Below are 19,238 nucleotides of genomic sequence, written 5' to 3'. Positions count from 1 at the left end.
TAAAGTTGTATCTATTTTTTAATGCCACATTGTAAAAAAAAATCAAATAGAATCAGATACATAAATAATTGTACCCATAATATTTTACTAAGATTGTAAACGCGAAATTTTGTGATTATAGATGGATGTAGGTTTGTTACTCTTTCATGCAAAAACTGAACTGATTATGATGGAACTTTACGTTAATATAGGTTACATCAGAATTACACAGGCTGTAAATTTCACGCGTAACTGCAGGCACAGCTTATTTATAATGTTAGTAAGACTATTTATAGTTCGCCAATACAATCATTATTCAAATAATTTTATTGACGTTTCCCTCTATCTATTAAAATTTACACTTTAATTTGACCGCGCACATACATACATTATCAATTAATCAGCAGTCATTAATATTATCAGATAAATGTTTGATAAATGGTCATCGTATCATAATTTTTATGACAGTGATTTCCCGTATCTTTTATATTTTAAGTGCATTAAATAAAATCATTCAGTTGTAAAAATAATAATATATGAATAATATATTTATTTACACATTAGAAATGAAAGCGTCGTTCCATATTTGAAAACTGAAGTTTAGTGTGTAAACATGCTATTGAAATTTTGCGAAAGTTCCAAATAGATGTGTAAATATTTGAAATTCGAATGGAATTAAAATTTCCTTATTACAGTGAAAATTCATGTGCAAAAAACCAGTCAATCTGAAAATAAATGTGTACTTATTTTCTCTTCTGGCTCCGGTAGTGTGTTTCTTAAAATAATATTTAAATTTGGAATTGAAATACCCTTATGACAGTGAAATCAAATGTGTTTTTTTTGGAAATTACACTATCAAATTCATAAAATACAAGACATTTTCTTGCTTTTTTTTTTAACTAGTGAAATCAATAGTGTTTTTTTTTAATTACACTAATAAGTTCATGAATTAATAAAAAATTTTTTCTTGTTTATATTTAAACTACATATTAACACTAAAATGAGATTTCTGGTGCCCTGTCTGCCTGATCCTAATGAAGATGGCGGGAGAACGAAGAGGATTGACAAGGATATTAAAAATTGGATTAAACCTTACAATGATGTAAGTTTTTTTAATGCTGTTGGCCGCAGCTGGCCTTTATAGCTTCACCTCACGATAGGGGGCGAGTCCAAACCAAAAGAAGGACTTATAGAACGCCTAAAGGGCAACTCCCGCCTGACGGATACGACTTTAGTCTGAGGATACCGCTAGGGGTTTGAACCTCGGATCAGGGCGTTGTAATTTCGATCCCCGTTTGAATTGGACGGGGGATCGATCGAAGGGGAGGGTGTAAGTAATAATGGCTTAAAATGGAATGGCGGGATACCAGTGGAGGATGGTAGGATAAACATGAGGTCAGGTCAGTTAGTAATAAATTCACCAGGAACTTATGATTGTCAGGACAGGTCGCGTGGAGGTCAACGTGACATGGTACATTGCTAGCAATGGCCCATCAGTCCACATTCCTAACAATTCCTTCCCCTCTCTCATGTAGTTAGGAATGGTATAATAATAATAATAAGTTATAGTCACGACTATTATTCTAGTTGGGGTAGACAGAGGCATTGTCCACATTTCGCTTGGTTTAATTTTTGGGTTTGTTATTAGTGTTTTCTTCATTGGAGCATCAGTTTGTTAATTTAAATTAATATATTTTTTTTTATACTACTATGTTGGCAAACAACCATACGGCACATCTGATGGTAAATGGTTACCGTAGCGTATGGACGCCTGAAACACCTGGTATGTCACGTGCGCGTTGCCGACCCTAAATTGTTTTTTGGCATTTTGGTTTGGATTTGAATTTGCTACCTTTTGGTATAAGTACTAGTAGTAAACCACGAGGCTTCCACGCTCTATTTTCCAAATAAAATATAGGGAAAATAACACGGTCAGTGGCTCGGTTCTGTATCGGCTTAGTTGTTCTACGATATCAGTTAACATAACAAACAAATGACTCATATCAATATTATGGCCCCGGTGCGGTGGTCTAGTGGTTTAGTACACAGCCTTATTTCCGGTGGTCGCGGGTTTTACCCCCACATTGTACAAATATTTGTATTCCTGTAAATATTGTTTGTATCTGTTAATAACTCTTTAGTTCATGTAAGGAAATATAAATTTGAATTCTACGTGACATCTCAAAAACATTAGGAAATAAAGGACTGTAAATTTAGACTTCATTGTGAATATATTAACATATTTTACTACGACGAACGAACCTAATAATTAAATATCTATATATATATATATATATCATATATATATTGGGTTTACTGTACTGCCCGATATTACTATCAGTCTGGGTGTTTTGTACGTATATGTGAGTATTAAAAAAAATTGATCTATGTAATTATATCAGTTATCTTGTACTCATAACACTCTGCTTAGTTTGGGACAAGATTACCATGTAAATTGTTCTTAGATAAAATATTTTTTGGGGCCTCGAACTACAGTTACGCCACTGCATGGGAATGTATCTCGGTCTATATTACTTGTTAAACAAGAGTCATTGATTATTGTGCAACTTTTTGATATCTCAAATCTATTCCAAGATACGTAATCTGAAAATCCTAAAAGGTTCTTTACTTTTCATGAATCATGAATTGATTGTGTGACTTTTCAGGAAGGGGACAACTCATAGAACAACTAAAAGGTAGTGTTAGGGAAAAAATGGGAAAACGTTAGGTTAGAACTTAATTTATTAATAAAACTAGCTAACGCTGTACCGCCTCAGAATTAATTATGTCAAAGGTTATTTGAAGTTTAGTTACGCAATAAATTTCTGAACGCACCCTGTTTGACAGGTAGGAACAGTTTGTATTGGAAAATAAAATTGTTGTTTTTACCATTTTCTATGCAATATATTAATTTTTACTCACCACTTAAACATTCCTTGGAATTTTACAAATATTTAAAAACCAAAATTAGCCAAATCGTTCCAGACGTCCTCGAGTTTTAGCGAGACTACAAAACATCATTTCATTTTTATATATAAGAAAGAAGAAAGATGTTTTTGTAAATATGGTTTTGTGTTCTGAACATTTGCACAACAAGGGGAATTCAAATGATACCAATTTCGCCATTTATATTATGTTCGTTCTAAGCAGAAATTCTAAGATACTGGGTGGGACAGGTAATTCTTTAAAGGTTACATTTTTATAATATTTTGTTTTTATTTTTATTTTATATTGTACTAGCTACTCTCCCCGGCTTCGCACATGTATTATAATACATATACACCCATGCGAAGCCGTTAAGTAGTTAATTTAAGAACTGTCCTCTTGTCGGTAGAACTTCCGCCACCTTCCACGATCGTCTATCAATCTTTTTAGCTGTTGATATACACGACTCCAACTTTTTCTTTTTTTTACACGGGTGTACATGTATTATACATATAAACCTTCCTCTTGAATCACTCTATCTGTAAAAATAATCGCTTCATAATCCGTTGCGTAGTTTTAAAGATTTAAGCATACATAGTGACGGACAGACAGGGACAGCGACTTTGTTTTATAGAATAGAATAGAAAATCATTTAATCAAATAAACTTAATTTAAGCACTTTTGAATAGTCAACATTTTTTTAAATCTTGTGTGTCACAAGAAGAATAAGCAAGAAACTTGTGTGTTGCTCTTTTACTATGTAATGACTACTAACATAGGATAAGTTATATTATTAAGTTGTTACTAACAAAATGGACCATGTTGTTAGAAAATAAATTATAAAAAAAATCTATATTTGACGGCCTCGGTGGTCTAGCGGTTTAGCACACCGCCTTACTTCCGATGGTCGCGCATTCCTCGCACGGCACAAACATTTGTATTCATGAGTACGATTGTTTGATCGGTCTGGGTATTTTCTATGTATTTACGAAAAAAAAACATATCTATGTATAATATTTGTATTAGTTTTCTAGTACCCTAACCACAAGCTTTAGGTAGCTTAATTTGGGTCTAGATGGCACTGTGTGAGATTCTGAAATTATTTATTTATTATTTATTATTATTATTCTTCCGCTTGAATCGCCTCTGCTACTGTTATTGTTGTTATTTAGTACATGATAATGCTGCTGTTGGAAACTGCAGCTGCGGTAAGCCATTAATCATTAATTCGTTAATCCAATTATCGGAACATTAGAACGTTAGATAAGGATTATATTTAGTTAATCTATTGTTAATCCGTGTTTATATACATATACATACATAGGTTTTGCGTGGAACCATATAGCAAATGAAACACCGTTATGGCAGAATAAGACGTAAATAAAATGAAATGTATGGAAGGGGACTAGCTCCAGTAATGTCTAACAATACGCTACTGTCACCGGAAACTGACGATATCCGGCTGGCAACATAGTGATGCGTTTAGGGCGATATCTCAAGTCCCTCAGAGCGACCTTGCGAGATAAATTATAAATTCTGAACTATCAAAATGAGTGACTGAACAGACTCTGTTGGTGATGCGATATTTTGATGTACATGAATAGATACTTTGATGAGAAATGTTGTTCAGCATTACATATTTAACATTTTGTATGAATATAAACTGCCAAATAGCAAGTTTTACAAAGTATTCAACTATAGTCTCTATTTGAATGATGACACTGTGCTAGTCGTTCCGGCTATGACGACCGCTTCAAGGATTCCCATGCCTTCCATGTGCCCTCATGTGACTACCATATCTCAAAAACTACAGGTTAGAATTGAATTTTTTGTGTTGGATAGTCCATTACGCTACGACCAATAGAAGCGAAGCATCAGTGAAAATATTGCAAAAACGGGGTAACCGTGTAAACGAAGTCGCGGGCACAGCTAGTCCTGTTATAATTATAAAATTTCGCGCACATATTGGGCATTTAAATAACAAAGTTATAAATGAAGGATGTTAATATAATTTCTATATCTATTTCAGGCAATAAAACTACTGCTTTTGGGTACAGGCGAAAGTGGAAAGACAACTATAATAAAGCAAATGAAAATATTGCATATACAAGGATTTTCAGTGAGGTAATTTACTTGAAATTACTGTAATACTTGTTGTATACTTGATATATACCTAGGGAAAGAGGAGTGACATAATTGACGATTGGGCGATAGCCAAATTATTATATTTTAATTCAAAATGATCGCCCCTAATCGTGCATGACTATAGCCGGCTTAGCCCTTTGACATAGGGACCGAGAAGTCACGTAATTCGCGACCGGAACAGCGCCGGTCTGGAAAACGGTTCTAAAAATTATTTTATCATTAGTCCACATTATACCCTTCCCCCAACAATGGGCCTATTACTTCCCCATAACTTAAAAACTCGTCCCAGACGACTCAGTTGACAATGCAGGGACATTACAGGGCGTCTACCCTATTTTGTGTAGTCTAGAACAGTTTTTCCCAAAGTAGGCGGTAATGCCCCCTTGTGGGCGCTGCAGCCTTAAAGGGAAGCGATAGAGCGGAGACCCAGAAAAAAATGGGGACGTTGTGCAGAGACTTGGGGGGTGATGAGCTCTCAACTCTCAATCTCTAGAAAGTATACAATTATATGGGGGCCTGTGTAGTCTACCGGTATTGCACATTACTTTACTTTCGATGGCCGTGAATTTGATTCCTCGCACGGTATCAAATCAGATCAAAATATCTTTATTTATGTACAGATAATTAAATATTACAGACTCTTATGATATGTCAAATCTACAGTCAGTTCAGAGTGTTCTTGAGCTCAAAAGGCACAGTACAAATATTTGCATTCATGAATATGATTGTATTGATCTATTGTTTGGTTTCTATGTATATTACGTATGTATTTACATAAGAAAACTGTATTTAAGTGTTTATATCAGTTGTCTAGTACCAACGGCGGATCCAAAGCTCAGGGGGGGGGAGGTCATGACGATATATATATTTTTAAGTACAGTACTTACGTACATTAATAAAATACCTACTTTTTACTTGTATCTATTGTTATCAAAATTAAATTATAAGTTCTTGACTTGACCACGACTAAGTGACCCTCTCCTGGCGCCAAATCTGGATGCCTTGTCTAGTACCTATAACACAAGCTTGCTTAGCTTGGGACTAGATGGCGCTGTGTTAATTGTCCAGGGGTATTATTATAATTATATTTATTCCAGTGACCGGGAAGAGAAGGTAAAACATATAAAACACAACATACACGAGTCAATATATGACATAGTACGCAACATGAGCGCACTCAGCATTGGATTGCAGAATATAAAAAATGTTCAAGCCCAGCAGTACATATTGAAATGTGGGTCGGACGGACCCCCGGATTTTACGGAGGTAAATATATATTTTATTAATGGATGGTAATGGAATGGTGTGGGGGGAAAGTGGATTGTTAGTAATGGGGTCTAGTGTCACCATTGCTAGCAATATACCATATCAGGTTGACTTCCACGCGGTTCCCCCTGGAAACCATTACGTTAACTTCCTGGCGAATTTTCCACTATGGGCTAACTGACCTGACCTCATGCTCATCTTATCATCCTCCACTGTTGCACCTAGCTAGGGCTAGCGTAGCGTGTATCATTCCATTATCATCCATGAAAAAAAAAATGGATTTGTGCATCCGCCTACGCTAACGGTATACGCAGTGGAGGATGATAAGAACAGTCAGGTCATTTCACGCAAAAACTAATACAGATATTAATAAAACTTTACAGTAATATAGCTTATACAACAGAATAAAACATAATAAGATATGTTAAAGCAAATATTAAAAAAGTAGTTTTTGCTATTTCCGATCAACAGGCGCTGTTCTTTTTTATTATTTTGATACCTTCATGTTTATATGCATTATTACTGCTTCTTATTACATGTCTAGTCATTACCTAAATCTCTAATCTGTATAGAAAGTAAAACTGCGAAATTAAATGTATTGTTAACAAGTGTATGTATACAAATATATGAATTCAAATTAGCAGTATCTCACTAAATACATATTAAAGTATACACTTTAATTATATCAAAAAAGTAATTAAAAACGAATTGTCTGTCTCTTTATTTGTACTTGATAACCTCTAAACTGGCTGGACCGATTTTACCTGACTCGATTGTTATAAGGAGGTTATAATTTGGGATACTTTTATTTTAGATATTTTATTTTGATAAAAAAAGGTAAATAAACGAATCGCATATTTATTTAATATAAGGGTACTCTGCTTCCAGGAATACTATGACTACGTGAGAGCTTTATGGAAGGATGGAGGTGTGAGGGAGTGTTTCAACAGGTCCAATGAGTACCAGCTTATTGACAGCGCACAATAGTAAGTACGATCGCCATGACGGGCCTGGCAGCACTTGATACTACCATGTATTTTACGCACACACACACACACTCATAATACTATCATATTATATATGTGGTTTGCTTATACTATATGTATGTATGCTTATAATATGTTTGAATGTACATTATTATGTACTACCTGTGTTCACACGCAAATTTAGCCTATATGTTATTCTGGTGCATAAGCTGTATTACTGTAAATTTTTATTAAAATCCGTTAGTATTTTTTGCGTGAAAGAGTACAAACATCCATCCATACTCACAAATTTTCGCGTTTATAATATTAATAAGATAATTTTTTAGAATACCTTATATACCTTATTTGTGAAATGATGGTAAGACCTAGGATGTAGCGCGCTTACCCAAAGAAATCTATTCATCTTGAAGAATCCGGGGTTGTATATCTCCGGGAACACGAACGCTGTTACCATTCTTTGGCAGTTTATAATATTAATAAGATGATGTAGAGATGAAGTCCTACTGTTCGTCATGTAGTTCTGCGATTATATTAATTAAAAATAATATATTATGTACGCTTATATTTATAACTATTTAGGTAATGTCTTAATCTCAATAATATTATAACTTTACAGTAATATAGCTTATGCATCAGAATAAGATAGGTACAAGCTATATTTTTTATTGAAATTTAAGATGGATGAAACCGCGGGCACAGCTGGTATTATGAAATTTTATGAACTAAACCGACTTCGAGTATCTTTGCACTCCCTAAGATTGGCTGGTTATTCTCTACCAGACTACATTAACACTCTCACTGCCATGGGATCCGCTGGCGGACCCCATTTGAGTACAGAGGGCCGTTTTTATTTTAAAGAAACATTAACAACAGGCCGTGGGTGTCGCCAGCCGCCCACAAAACATTTAGTCCGAATTTGCCAGTGACGCCAACAATAATAATTGTCAGTTTACAGCGTGCTCAAAGCATTATTAACTAGACTAGACGCTGGCGGACTCTGGCGAATGGCCTGCTGTAACATTTTTTCATTTCACGTCGTCGTCACTTCAAATTAAATGCACCAGAATGCACCGTTGGCCCCCGCCGGCGGACTACATGGCTTGTTCAACTGGAAGCATGCTATATATTGCTGGCAGTGAGAGTGTTGTTGTATTTATTGTACAAAATTCAATAAACTTCAAATAAATAATATTCTTCTGTTTATTTTTAAAGTCTATGATCAAATTGAGAATAAATTAATATTGTTTGTCTTTATTATTATTTGTTTACACACTTCATTCATTCATTCATAATTTAATAGCGACGCTCTTGTCGGTTGAGCTCTTGCCACTTTCTACGATCTTCCATCATCCTCTTCAAACCTTGATACGACATTCTACATAGTTACTGATTGATAGATTAATAATAGACTTTAGTTTAATATAAGCTATGTTTTTTTTTCAGTTTTCTGGATAGAATAGATCTCATAGAAAAAGCAGACTATGTACCATCAGATGCAGATATATTAAGGTGTCGACAGAAGACTACTGGAATACAGAAAATCGAGTTTAAAGTTAAGGTGAGTTCTCAGTTTTGGTCCAATTCAAACGGGGTTCGAAATTACGACGGCCTGAGCCGACGTTCAAACCTCTAGCGGTGCCCTCAGACTAAAGTCGTATCCGTCAGGCGAATTTAGTCTGAGTTGGCCTTCAGCCGCTCCATAAGTCCTTCCGCGGGTTTGGTGTGCCATCCGCACTCGTCATCGTGCGGTGGAGCTGTAAAGGTCAACTTTGACCAACAGCATTGGAATAGTTCAAAAAATTAATACGTGTTACATCCTCAGGTACCTAAAACGATGCAGGGGGGCGTCCAAGACTTCTGGATGTTCGACGTCGGTGGGCAGAGGGGGGAGAGGAAGAAATGGATACAGGTAGATATCAGATGAAAAACAAAATAAAAAAACTGAACGATGCATATGAGTTCATAAGATCCTAATTTTTTATTTTTGACGGTCTCGGTGGTCTTGCGGATTAGCTAACCGCCTTACTTCCGATGGTCACGTGTTCGATTCCTCGCACGGCACAATCATTTTGTATGATTGTTTGTATCGGTCTGGTGTTTTTTAAGTATAATGTGTATGTATTTACGAAAAAAAAATATCTATGTATCTATTTGTATTAGTTATATAGTACCTACCTATAACACTAGCTTTAGCTAGCTTAACTTGGGTCTAGACGGCGATGTGTGAAAGGCGATTTAACTTAACTTTATAACATTCAACAGGTTTTCGAGGGAATCCACGCCATTTGGTTCCTGGTGGCTTGCAGCGACTTCGACCAGACCTTGAGAGAAGATGAGACACAGAACAGGCTGAAGGAAGCACTGGTGTTATTCGAAGATGTCTGGTTAAGTAGGTCAGTATATGCGTAAAGAAATATGACTGGTAGACTTTGTAAGAACTCGTCGGCGTGTGTACCTTAGTCTCACTTATTACAGCAACTTGCTTTGTAAGTTTTGTTTCTGTTTTTAATGTATGATAATGAAATGGCGCACAAATGCATTTGTCCACATTACTGTATATAGTAGTGAAATTATAGGGTATAGACTAGTGATTCCTAATTAGTTTTTGCTGCGTACCACTTCAAAAAAGACCTCAAACCTTGTGTACCCTTTATTGTACCAATCACACTAATATTATAAATACGAAAGTTTGTGAGTGTGTGTATATGTTTGTTACTTCTTCTCAAACGCCTGCGGGAACAAAACGAAGCGGGAACAGGTGACGGGTGGCGAGGCCAGCCGAATGACGAGATGCGGTAGGCGCGTGATAGCGCACGGTTGGTCACAATGCTCCGTGCTCCGTGCTTTTACGATGTTGATCGTTATAAAATAATATAAAAATAGCTGCACATACCCCTTGATGCAACTTCACGTACCCCTGGGGGTACACGTACTACTAATTAGGAAACACCGGTATAGAGTATAGAGGCATGATATAGTCCTGAACGGCTACACAGGAGTGAACTAAAGTGTCATATCTTAGTGGGAAAAAAATTAATACAAAAAATTTCACCTACATAAGCTAAATGTCCTACATGAATCACTTATTTTTGATGTGATTTGAGTGCACAGGAACAGTAATGCATGAATTGTTCTCAGGTTTCTGCTGCGGGCCGGTCTGATAGTGTTCCTTAACAAGCAGGACCTGCTGCAGAACAAGATCTCTCAGGGTCGCTCCATCGGCGATTACTTCCCTGATTACCAACAGTACTCGGCACAAGGCGATGAGTACAATCGCACCAAGTTATTCATCAGGAGTATGTTTGCTGTAAGTCGATTTTTTTGTATTATATCCGGTAGTTGATTCTTTTTTCCGTTTGCCTTGGGATTGTTTACTCATGCCAAAGAATGCAAAGAAAATTTGTTGATTTTGATGACATAGGTATACCCTTGCCTGCAAAAAATCTGTATGTCTTCAAAAAGCTGGCCAATTCTAATTATGTCCCCCCTGCGAAGCGCTAGACGGTAATATATTTTGGTAGCGAGCTCCTGATAATTTTTACTCATTTTGCCTAAAAATAAAAAAAAATCGTTGATTTTGATGAGATATTACCCTTTCCTGTAAAAAATCTATATCTCTTCGAAAAATTGTCCAAATCTAATAGAATTTCTCTGTGGCGCGCTAGACGGCAACTGATTTTGGGAGCGCTATCCCGCTCTGGCAATTTGTTTGTACTTTTTATAATAAATGTGCAATTGGCGAGCTTAATGCCATATGGCAATCTCTAGCAGCTAACCAATTGAAAGATTGTTAGTAATCGGGAATCTATCAATTGTTTTCTGGTGATGGTTGATACACACACCGCCTTCTTAAACTAGGCTGGGGCCCTTGGGCACACAAGAATTCGGGGCCCTTTTAGAAAGTAAAAAAAAATAGGAATAGGCAAAGTAATCGGTATAATGGCGTAGTATATGCCTTGTAAATACCTTCTGATAACATTACTGATTTGTGAAAAAAGTGTAGTGTGCCCGATAAAAATCTTTTGAAAATAAATGTGTGAGAAAAATTGTCAGTCCTTCGGGGGCCCCCCTGAGAATGGGGGCCCTGGGTAAGGCCCCGTGTGCCCTTATGGTAAAGACGGTATTGGATACACCCGCCTGCGTTAACGGTCGACGCTGGGGGGCCCCAGTGGAGGATGATAAGATGAGCATGAGTTCAGGTCAGTTAGCCCATCGTAACAGATTCACCTGAAATTTAGATAGATAGATAGATATATCGTTTATTTGTTTGTTACTAGTCACACTATTATATATTTATCACGATGATTTCCAGGAAACCGCGTGGAGGTCAATTTGACATGGTACATTGCTACAACGCGACAGACAGAGTTACTTTCGCATTTATAATATGAATAAGGCAATAAAGATAAGGATATTTGAACATTCTTTGTATACCTATGTATTATTGCAGGATATAACAAAGAAGAAGCGTGAAAGGAAACCAATGGCAGCGTCGACCGAAAGTTTCGTTATCCAAGAAGTGAACCGACCGAGGGAGTGTTACTTCCATTTCACAACCGCCACGGACACCGACAACGTCCGTACGGTGTTCAAAGATGTGCATCAGATGATTTTAGCAGAGATATTATCAAATATTGGTGTTTACTGAACGATTTCAACGAGAAATTACAGGTTATATAGGTATTATACCTGTTTGTTTTATAGGGAGCGTAATAAATAAAATCTGTATAGGTATATAAAAATGAATTGCTGTTCGTTTGTGTCGCTAAAACTCGAGAACGGCGGAACCGATTTCGCTAATTTTAATCTTGAAATATTCGTAGAAGTCCAGGAATGGTTTAAACGGAGATAAAATATGAAGAAATTGCTTAGACAATAGTAAAAACGACAATTTAATTTCTCATACAAACAGCTGATACCTGTCAAACGGTGTGCGTTCAGAAATTTATTGCGTAACTGAACTTCAAAAAACCTTTGACGTATTTCATTTAGAGGCGGAACGAAGGACGCGGGTTCAGCTAGTAAATAATAAATAACCCTGGACAATTCACACAGCGCCATCTAGACCCAAGTTAAGCTAGCTAAAGCTTGTATTACGGGCACTAGATAACTGATACAAATACGTAGATTTTTTTCGTAAAAGCATACATATTGTACATAGAAAACTCCCAGACCGATATAAACAATCGTACTAATGAATACAAATATTTGTGCCGTCCGTGGAATCGAACCCGCGACCATCGGAAGAAAAGGGGTGTCCTTTACCGTTAGACCACCGAGGCCGTCAAATAAATACAAGCGCGAGCAACTTTATTTTCCTTAGCTTCACATCGTTACTAATATTATAAATGTGAAAGTATGGATGTTTGTTATGCTTTCACGCAAAAACTACTGAACCGATTATCATGAAATTTTGTACACATGTTCTTGGAAGTATTAGAATGAACATAGGATTTTTAAACATAAAAAACATAAAAAAAATATCAATATTTTGCAACTTCAGCGCCATCTAGCAGCCAGTAAAGAAGTTATGCGAGCGAAGCCGCGGGTAAAAGCTAGTACTGTATAAATCATAGTTGAAATCAAAACGCCATGATGGTATTTAGTCATCTCTCTAAAAATATTTTTATTCTTAAAACAAATGAATGCGTAACGTATTCAAAATTCAAAATAAATACAAAAGAGGTTTTATGTCTCCTACAAATATTAATGCTTGGTGCTTCAGGCGTCCATAGGCTACGGTAACCATTTACCATCAGATGGGCCGTATGCTTGTTTGCCACCATAGTATATACTACTATGGTGGCAAACAAGCATACGGCCCATCTGAAAAAAATATGCATTTTATTATACGTCATACTCGTGAACGGGTCAATGTGCTCTCTCTAATATGAGTGCAATGATGGCTGACTCATCGGTCATACTTGTGAACGGGTATGAAAAATAGATAGTAGCCTATTCTCAGAAGTACTGAATATGCATATAAATTTTCATAAAAATCGGTCAAGCCGTTTCGGAGGAGTATGGTAACTGACATTGTAACACGAGAATTTTATATGTAAGATTATACTATATTATACCTTAGCGACGTTACTTGGTAGAAGTTAATAGGCAGTAGAAATTAATAATAAAAAATATAAAATTTCAAAACTAGCTGTTTAATCTGGCATGATGGATTAGTCCGCCATATTGGATTCAGTGTAACGACATTTTTTTTTTACTTCTTTTGGACGACATGTTATATATCGTAAAACATTAAAAACAAGTTATGAATCCGCCATATTGGTGTACGAACGACGCCATTTTGTTTATCGTATTACCAATCCTCTTTATTTGTTAGGACCTATTTAATTAAAGTGTATTGAAATTAGCTAGTCCGCCATTTTCTAATCAAATCCAATTTAGAATAACGTTTCTTAGCTGACATATATAACAGTAAATGATAATATCTCACATTATAAGTACTAGATAACTGATAAAAATACTGTACTTAAAATAATACTTATATAATAAAAACACAGGACAATTCATACAACGTCATTTTGTTCCAAGCTAAGCAGAGCTTCTGTTAATAGGTACTAGACAACAGATACAAATAGATATATTATTTTGTAATTAACACATGTTACTACCATGCGAGGAATCGAACCCGCAACCATCGGAAGTAAAGCGGTGTGCTAAACCGCTAGACCATCGAGGCCATCGATATTACAGATTTTCACCTAAAATTATCATGAAAACTTCATCGCGATTAGCACCTTAACAAACATAATAGAATAGAAAATCTTTTTGAATAGTCATAACAATTTGTTTTTTATCTACCACTCGTTCGGAAAGCTGTCTCATCACAAGATGAACGAGCAAGAAACTTGTGTGTTGCTCTTTTAAATAATCCTTGTAAGTTTACATTTACAAATCGAAACGTGTGAATACAAACTACCAACAAGCACTAATTTTTTGGGTCAAATATAAATATGCATTAAGATTAAATCAGTCGTAGTGATAAGAGCAGACCAGTAAATATTGTAAATTGTGTAAAAAAAATGTAAAAAGTAGTGTAACGTTCTCCATTAGGGGTTTAAATATAATATTGGTTTGTAATAATAAGAATACTGTATTTATTTATTTATAATAATAAATTTTAAAGATTGTAAATATAATTCTTTGTCTATATATTACATAGTTTTATTGTCCCCTCCGATCCATCCCCCATACAATTCAAATGGGTAATACCATTAGATTAGTCCTTTTTTTCAGACTACTCTAATGCTGTTGGCCGCAGCTGGCCTTTACAGCTTCACCGGACGATAGGGGGCGAGTGGAGATGGCACTCCAAACCAAAGGAAGGACTTATGGAGTGGCTAAAGACCAACTCCTGCCTGACGGATACGACTTTAATCTGAGGGCACATCTAGTGGTTTGAACTGCGGCTCAGACCGTCGTAATTTCAATCCCCGTTTAAATTGAACGGGAGATCGATCGGTAGATAAGTCCGAAAAACAACATTTTAAAATTTCTGTATCAACCAATCAGATCACTATAACTGTGTAGCTTACATAGTACTAGGTTGCGACGCACAAGAAAACATAACCGGCATGACTTAGCCGTGTTTTTTTCTATACCTATTCATTCAAGAAAATACCTGTATACTAAATTGCTCTGAGCTTTATTCAATTTAAAAAAAAAATCTGTCAAAATGTCGCTACCAGTTAAAAAAAACAAATCGCGCTCCTCAAGAGCCGGCCTGCATTTTCCGGTTGGAAGAATACACAAAATACTCCGTAAGGGAAACTTCGCGCCGAGGATTGGGGCTGGTGCTCCGGTGTACTTGGCGGCTGCTTTGGAATATCTCGCAGCTGAAATCTTGGAGTTGGCATCGGAAGCGGCCAGGGATAATAAGAAGGGAAGAGTCGTGCCGAGGCATATCCTGTTCGCAATTAGGAAGGACGAGGAACTGAACAGAATGCTAACTGGTGTGACGATTTCGCAAGGAGGCGTCATACCTCGTATACAACCTCAGTTGCTACCTAAGAAGACCGTTAAAAATAATACCACTACGTGAAACAGATAAAAAACATTAATTAAAATGTACTGTTACAATTATTGATGAAGGTTTCGTTGCCAGATTGACAAAGTCCCTCTCGGGACTGCTAATATATTGTTCCCTGTTGATAATGTCTTTATTATTAATTAAAATTTCTATTTTAAATATTTTGTTTGTTTACATATCATTATAATTTTATTGTCTTTGCCTTAAAATATTTATGTTGCATGAAAAAAAATAAAAAAATAATTATTAAAACTAAATTGACTTTCGTCGTGTAGATTGTTCAACGTAGACGAAGTGTGTAAAGTCTTAGTCGTGTTTTCTGGTAATAACTACACTTATTTTAGTAAATTTATGCATAAAATCATTGATAATTAATATTTGCTAATAATGCATAAAAGTCACTTAGGATCAGTGTGATATTTAATATATAGATCGTTAATTATATCCTAAATTAGCACAGCATAATTTGTCAACAAATCCCAGTTATATAATTTATGAACATACATACATTATTAATATGACGTTTAACCTCACAAGAAACAAATAATTGCGGTTCTTAAAAGAACCTTGTCAAAAAGCCAACCTAATTTAACCTAAAATCCCAATACCAAAGGTAAAAAAGGCGCGAAATCTACGCCCTTTCTCCTCTCACTCTTCGCGCCAACTGAATATCTTTTGGCATTATAGTAACTCTCTTTGCGTGGATTGCACATAGATTAGTATCTTCAAACAGCCCAACTAAATACGCTTCACTCGCTTCCTGCAGCGCCATCACCGCTGAACTCTGAAAGCGAAGATCCGTCTTGAAGTCTTGAGCAATTTCTCTTACTAATCTCTGAAAAGGCAACTTCCTTATCAACAGTTCGGTGCTTTTTTGATATCTTCTTATCTCACGCAACGCTACAGTGCCCGGTCGGTATCTATGTGGTTTTTTAACGCCACCGGTGGCTGGAGCGCTTTTTCTAGCTGCTTTTGTCGCTAGTTGTTTGCGTGGGGCTTTGCCGCCGGTTGATTTTCTTGCGGTTTGCTTGGTTCGCGCCATTTTGTGTCTGTGGTCGACTAAATCTTTTTGGTATTGCATGAGCGAGCAGGGAATTTTAATTTATACGCTGGCTATATGTCTATCCCTACCATTTCATTTTTTATATGCACAAAATGAAGGTAGTTGATAGTTTGTTATGAAATAAATAAAGTACCTACAAAGTAATATATAGATACCTCCTTAATTATGAAAACCAAACTTCTACAAACCAATTTAGGTAGACAGGATAGGTAAAGAATATTAATGCTACAATAAATGTAAGTGTAAGAATGTTTAGATATAAAAAAATGCAATAGGTACACTTTAACTCACAAAAGTAAAATTATTATTCTTAAAATCTATTGCAATGTTACGATTAGGTACATATCTACCTAAACTATGATTCTACACATAAATACAGTTATGTCCAACTTATTAAAGAAAGGACCGATTTTTTTTTATTAATATTCAGACTTCAGCTGCGATTAAAAACCGATTATGAGGTGTTTGTTTTTTGTTTAAAACCTTGTTTAGACGTCTTTATTTTTTTAATTTTATAATTATCACTACGTACCAGACTTATACATGACTATTTAATAATATATCAGTACAATGTTATATACATTTAGCACTGGCTTTCGAAATATGTATCTAACTTTGTGCCTCGAAAATAAGCTGTCGATTGCCATCCATGGAAAAAATATAAAAAAGTATAAATTAAAAAGTAATACAGGTTGTATTACTTTTTAATTTATACTTTTTTTATTTTTTTTTTCTCAAGTATGGCAACGCACGTATTTATTACCTGCCAGTTCTTATAGAATTATACAGTAATATTATGTCAATAAACAAATAACTCGAAAGACAAAACAATTCGTGAATGTACATAGGTATATTAGTTTGCAGTATTATGAATAAATGAGATACGGTTTTTATATGTAGCTTCGGTCTGTTCATAAAAGAAAAGAACAAAGCTATTGAACCATATTGGTTTTTAATAATATTTATATGAAGGGAGTACCTGCTAAGCAAAGTCGTGAAAAGTTTATAACAGTGTTTTTACAAAGTCGTCTGCGTGGGTGCCTATCTCTGCCTCGCTTATTTTAGCCGCCAAAGCATTGCTTTGTGAAATGGATTTCGGTTTGAAAGGTGATATATTTATATCATACATGATTAATGCAATAGTTGTTCATGCACGGGATTTTCATTTAATGTTAGACATAGATAACTATATGTATAAGATGTAAATAAACTGTTTTTTTTTTTATTCAATTGAGTTTCTTGCCAGTTCTTTAAATACATCTAATTAAAATTACTAGTAGTCGACAGTCGATCATAATTATTTGAAATTATAAGTTTATTATTAACGTATCAATTGTCAAAGATTCTATGCTTTTATAATCACAGACACTGGCAGTCGTAAATAAACAAAAGAGTATATATGTGTGTGTGTCAAATACATGGTAATGTGTGTAATGTTTTTTAAATTGATTTAATGTATTTTTAAAAATATTAGAATTCGCCACTCATTCTCTGTATAAACTATATTAGTCTGAGAAATTTCGAACTCCTCGGTCCACGCAATGAAGAATGTTAACTAATTTTGAATATTAGCTCTCTATATTCTCTGTCAAAAATTAAAAATATAAGTGAAAAAATTACTTCAATACGTCAATTAGTTTCTGATTTATAGAAGTAAAAATTTGTAAAAAGGTGTAGGTACTACGTTTTTGGTTCACTCTATACTTTGAATTAATATATGTGTTATCATTGTCGTCGATCTCATATTGTATTATTTTACTGATAAAGGCTATAACAGAATAGCAGAGAGGGTGGACTCACTGCCCTCACTGAGTTATACACCGTTATGTCTCCTTCATTAGTTTTAAATTATATTATTGTATGGGCAACAATTATATTAGTTTTTGTTTGAGACAAATAAAGATTATTATTATTATTGTTTTTTTATATATATATTATATATCTCCCTTTGATAAGGGTGTTAAACTTGTCATTGCGAGTGAATATCACCAAACAATGATAATTATAAAATAAACAATTACGATGACAAAAATTTGCGGACTATTCTACAGGTGTTTAGAATTACAGCTTTTTGGAGAAGTATGAAAGTAAGTGGGTGAAGTTGTAATATTTTGAGGCTAGCTTATTATTATTATTATTATATGTAGATATAGATAGACGTTATATCATCCAGAAACAGTAAATATGCGGCCCTCAGAAGGACCTTGTCAATAATCTATTCCCTATTTGAGTATATTATAATAAATAATGTGTTAAGATGACATATTACATCAACCACCAAAACCGTACAGCGTGCGTCCTTGCCTCTTCAAAGCATAGACAACATCCATGGCGGTCACAGTTTTTCTTTTAGCGTGCTCTGTGTACGTGACCGCGTCGCGGATGACATTTTCTAGAAATATCTTCAACACGCCGCGGGTTTCCTCGTAAATTAAACCCGATATCCTCTTGACTCCTCCTCTCCTCGCCAATCTTCGGATAGCAGGCTTCGTTATTCCTTGAATGTTGTCGCGGAGCACTTTCCTGTGACGTTTGGCGCCACCTTTACCCAGACCTTTCCCGCCTTTTCCACGGCCTGTCATTTTTACTTTTTAATTGCGCAACGGTTGATGGACAAATGCGTGCAAAGCGATCAAGTCACACTTTTATATAGTCGTTCGATAATTAATATGTGGGTAGTTATATAAATAATATTGTGATGGTGGAAGACAAATTATTTGATTAGTATTTTTTTACATCTAGTTCTAATAGGCTTAGCTATACCTACTAATTTATAAAGAAGTAAGATTTGATATGTTTGTTTAATTGTTATTAATGAATGAAG

General features: G+C 35.3%; 4 protein-coding genes across 4 annotated transcripts; 2 read left to right on the top strand and 2 right to left on the bottom strand.

Annotated features, from left to right (window-relative positions):
- The first annotated feature begins 979 nt into the window (after positions 1 to 979).
- Positions 980 to 11,949, top strand: LOC131852214 (guanine nucleotide-binding protein G(f) subunit alpha). The gene is made up of 9 exons (XM_059202856.1): positions 980 to 1,081; positions 4,934 to 5,028; positions 6,147 to 6,315; positions 7,204 to 7,301; positions 8,745 to 8,859; positions 9,124 to 9,210; positions 9,564 to 9,694; positions 10,440 to 10,608; positions 11,752 to 11,949. Exons 1-9 carry the CDS (start codon positions 980 to 982, stop codon positions 11,947 to 11,949), a joined length of 1,164 nt encoding a protein of 387 aa, XP_059058839.1.
- A 3,048-nt stretch (positions 11,950 to 14,997) lies between these two features.
- Positions 14,998 to 15,363, top strand: LOC131852213 (histone H2A, sperm-like). The gene has a single exon (XM_059202855.1). The coding sequence runs from the start codon at positions 14,998 to 15,000 to the stop codon at positions 15,361 to 15,363; it is 366 nt and encodes a 121-aa protein (XP_059058838.1).
- A 619-nt stretch (positions 15,364 to 15,982) lies between these two features.
- Positions 15,983 to 16,393, bottom strand: LOC131852260 (histone H3-like). Its single transcript, XM_059202916.1, has one exon. It carries the CDS (start codon positions 16,391 to 16,393, stop codon positions 15,983 to 15,985), a length of 411 nt encoding a protein of 136 aa, XP_059058899.1.
- Positions 16,394 to 18,684: 2,291 nt separating this feature from the next.
- On the bottom strand, positions 18,685 to 18,996 carry LOC131852263 (histone H4-like). The gene has a single exon (XM_059202918.1). It carries the CDS (start codon positions 18,994 to 18,996, stop codon positions 18,685 to 18,687), a length of 312 nt encoding a protein of 103 aa, XP_059058901.1.
- Positions 18,997 to 19,238: the final 242 nt, after the last annotated feature.

The sequence above is a fragment of the Achroia grisella genome, unplaced genomic scaffold (genome assembly GCF_030625045.1).
Source record: "Achroia grisella isolate CSIRO2021 unplaced genomic scaffold, CSIRO_AGI_Agris_v1 utg841, whole genome shotgun sequence".
Lineage (NCBI taxonomy): Eukaryota > Metazoa > Arthropoda > Insecta > Lepidoptera > Pyralidae > Achroia > Achroia grisella.
Note: the sequence above shows the minus strand (reverse complement) of the source record. Positions and strands in the feature narration are given on the sequence as shown.

Excerpts from the sequence above, each read along its gene's own strand:
- LOC131852214 (XM_059202856.1), top strand. The coding sequence starts at position 980 with ATGAGATTTCTGGTGCCCTGTCTGCCTGATCCTAATGAAGATGGCGGG. Across the intron at positions 6,316-7,203 it reads GACCCCCGGATTTTACGGAG|GAATACTATGACTACGTGAG; the intron begins GTAAATATATAT and ends CTCTGCTTCCAG. Across the intron at positions 9,211-9,563 it reads AGAGGAAGAAATGGATACAG|GTTTTCGAGGGAATCCACGC; the intron begins GTAGATATCAGA and ends AACATTCAACAG.
- LOC131852213 (XM_059202855.1), top strand. The coding sequence starts at position 14,998 with ATGTCGCTACCAGTTAAAAAAAACAAATCGCGCTCCTCAAGAGCCGGC.
- LOC131852260 (XM_059202916.1), bottom strand. The coding sequence starts at position 16,393 with ATGGCGCGAACCAAGCAAACCGCAAGAAAATCAACCGGCGGCAAAGCC.
- LOC131852263 (XM_059202918.1), bottom strand. The coding sequence starts at position 18,996 with ATGACAGGCCGTGGAAAAGGCGGGAAAGGTCTGGGTAAAGGTGGCGCC.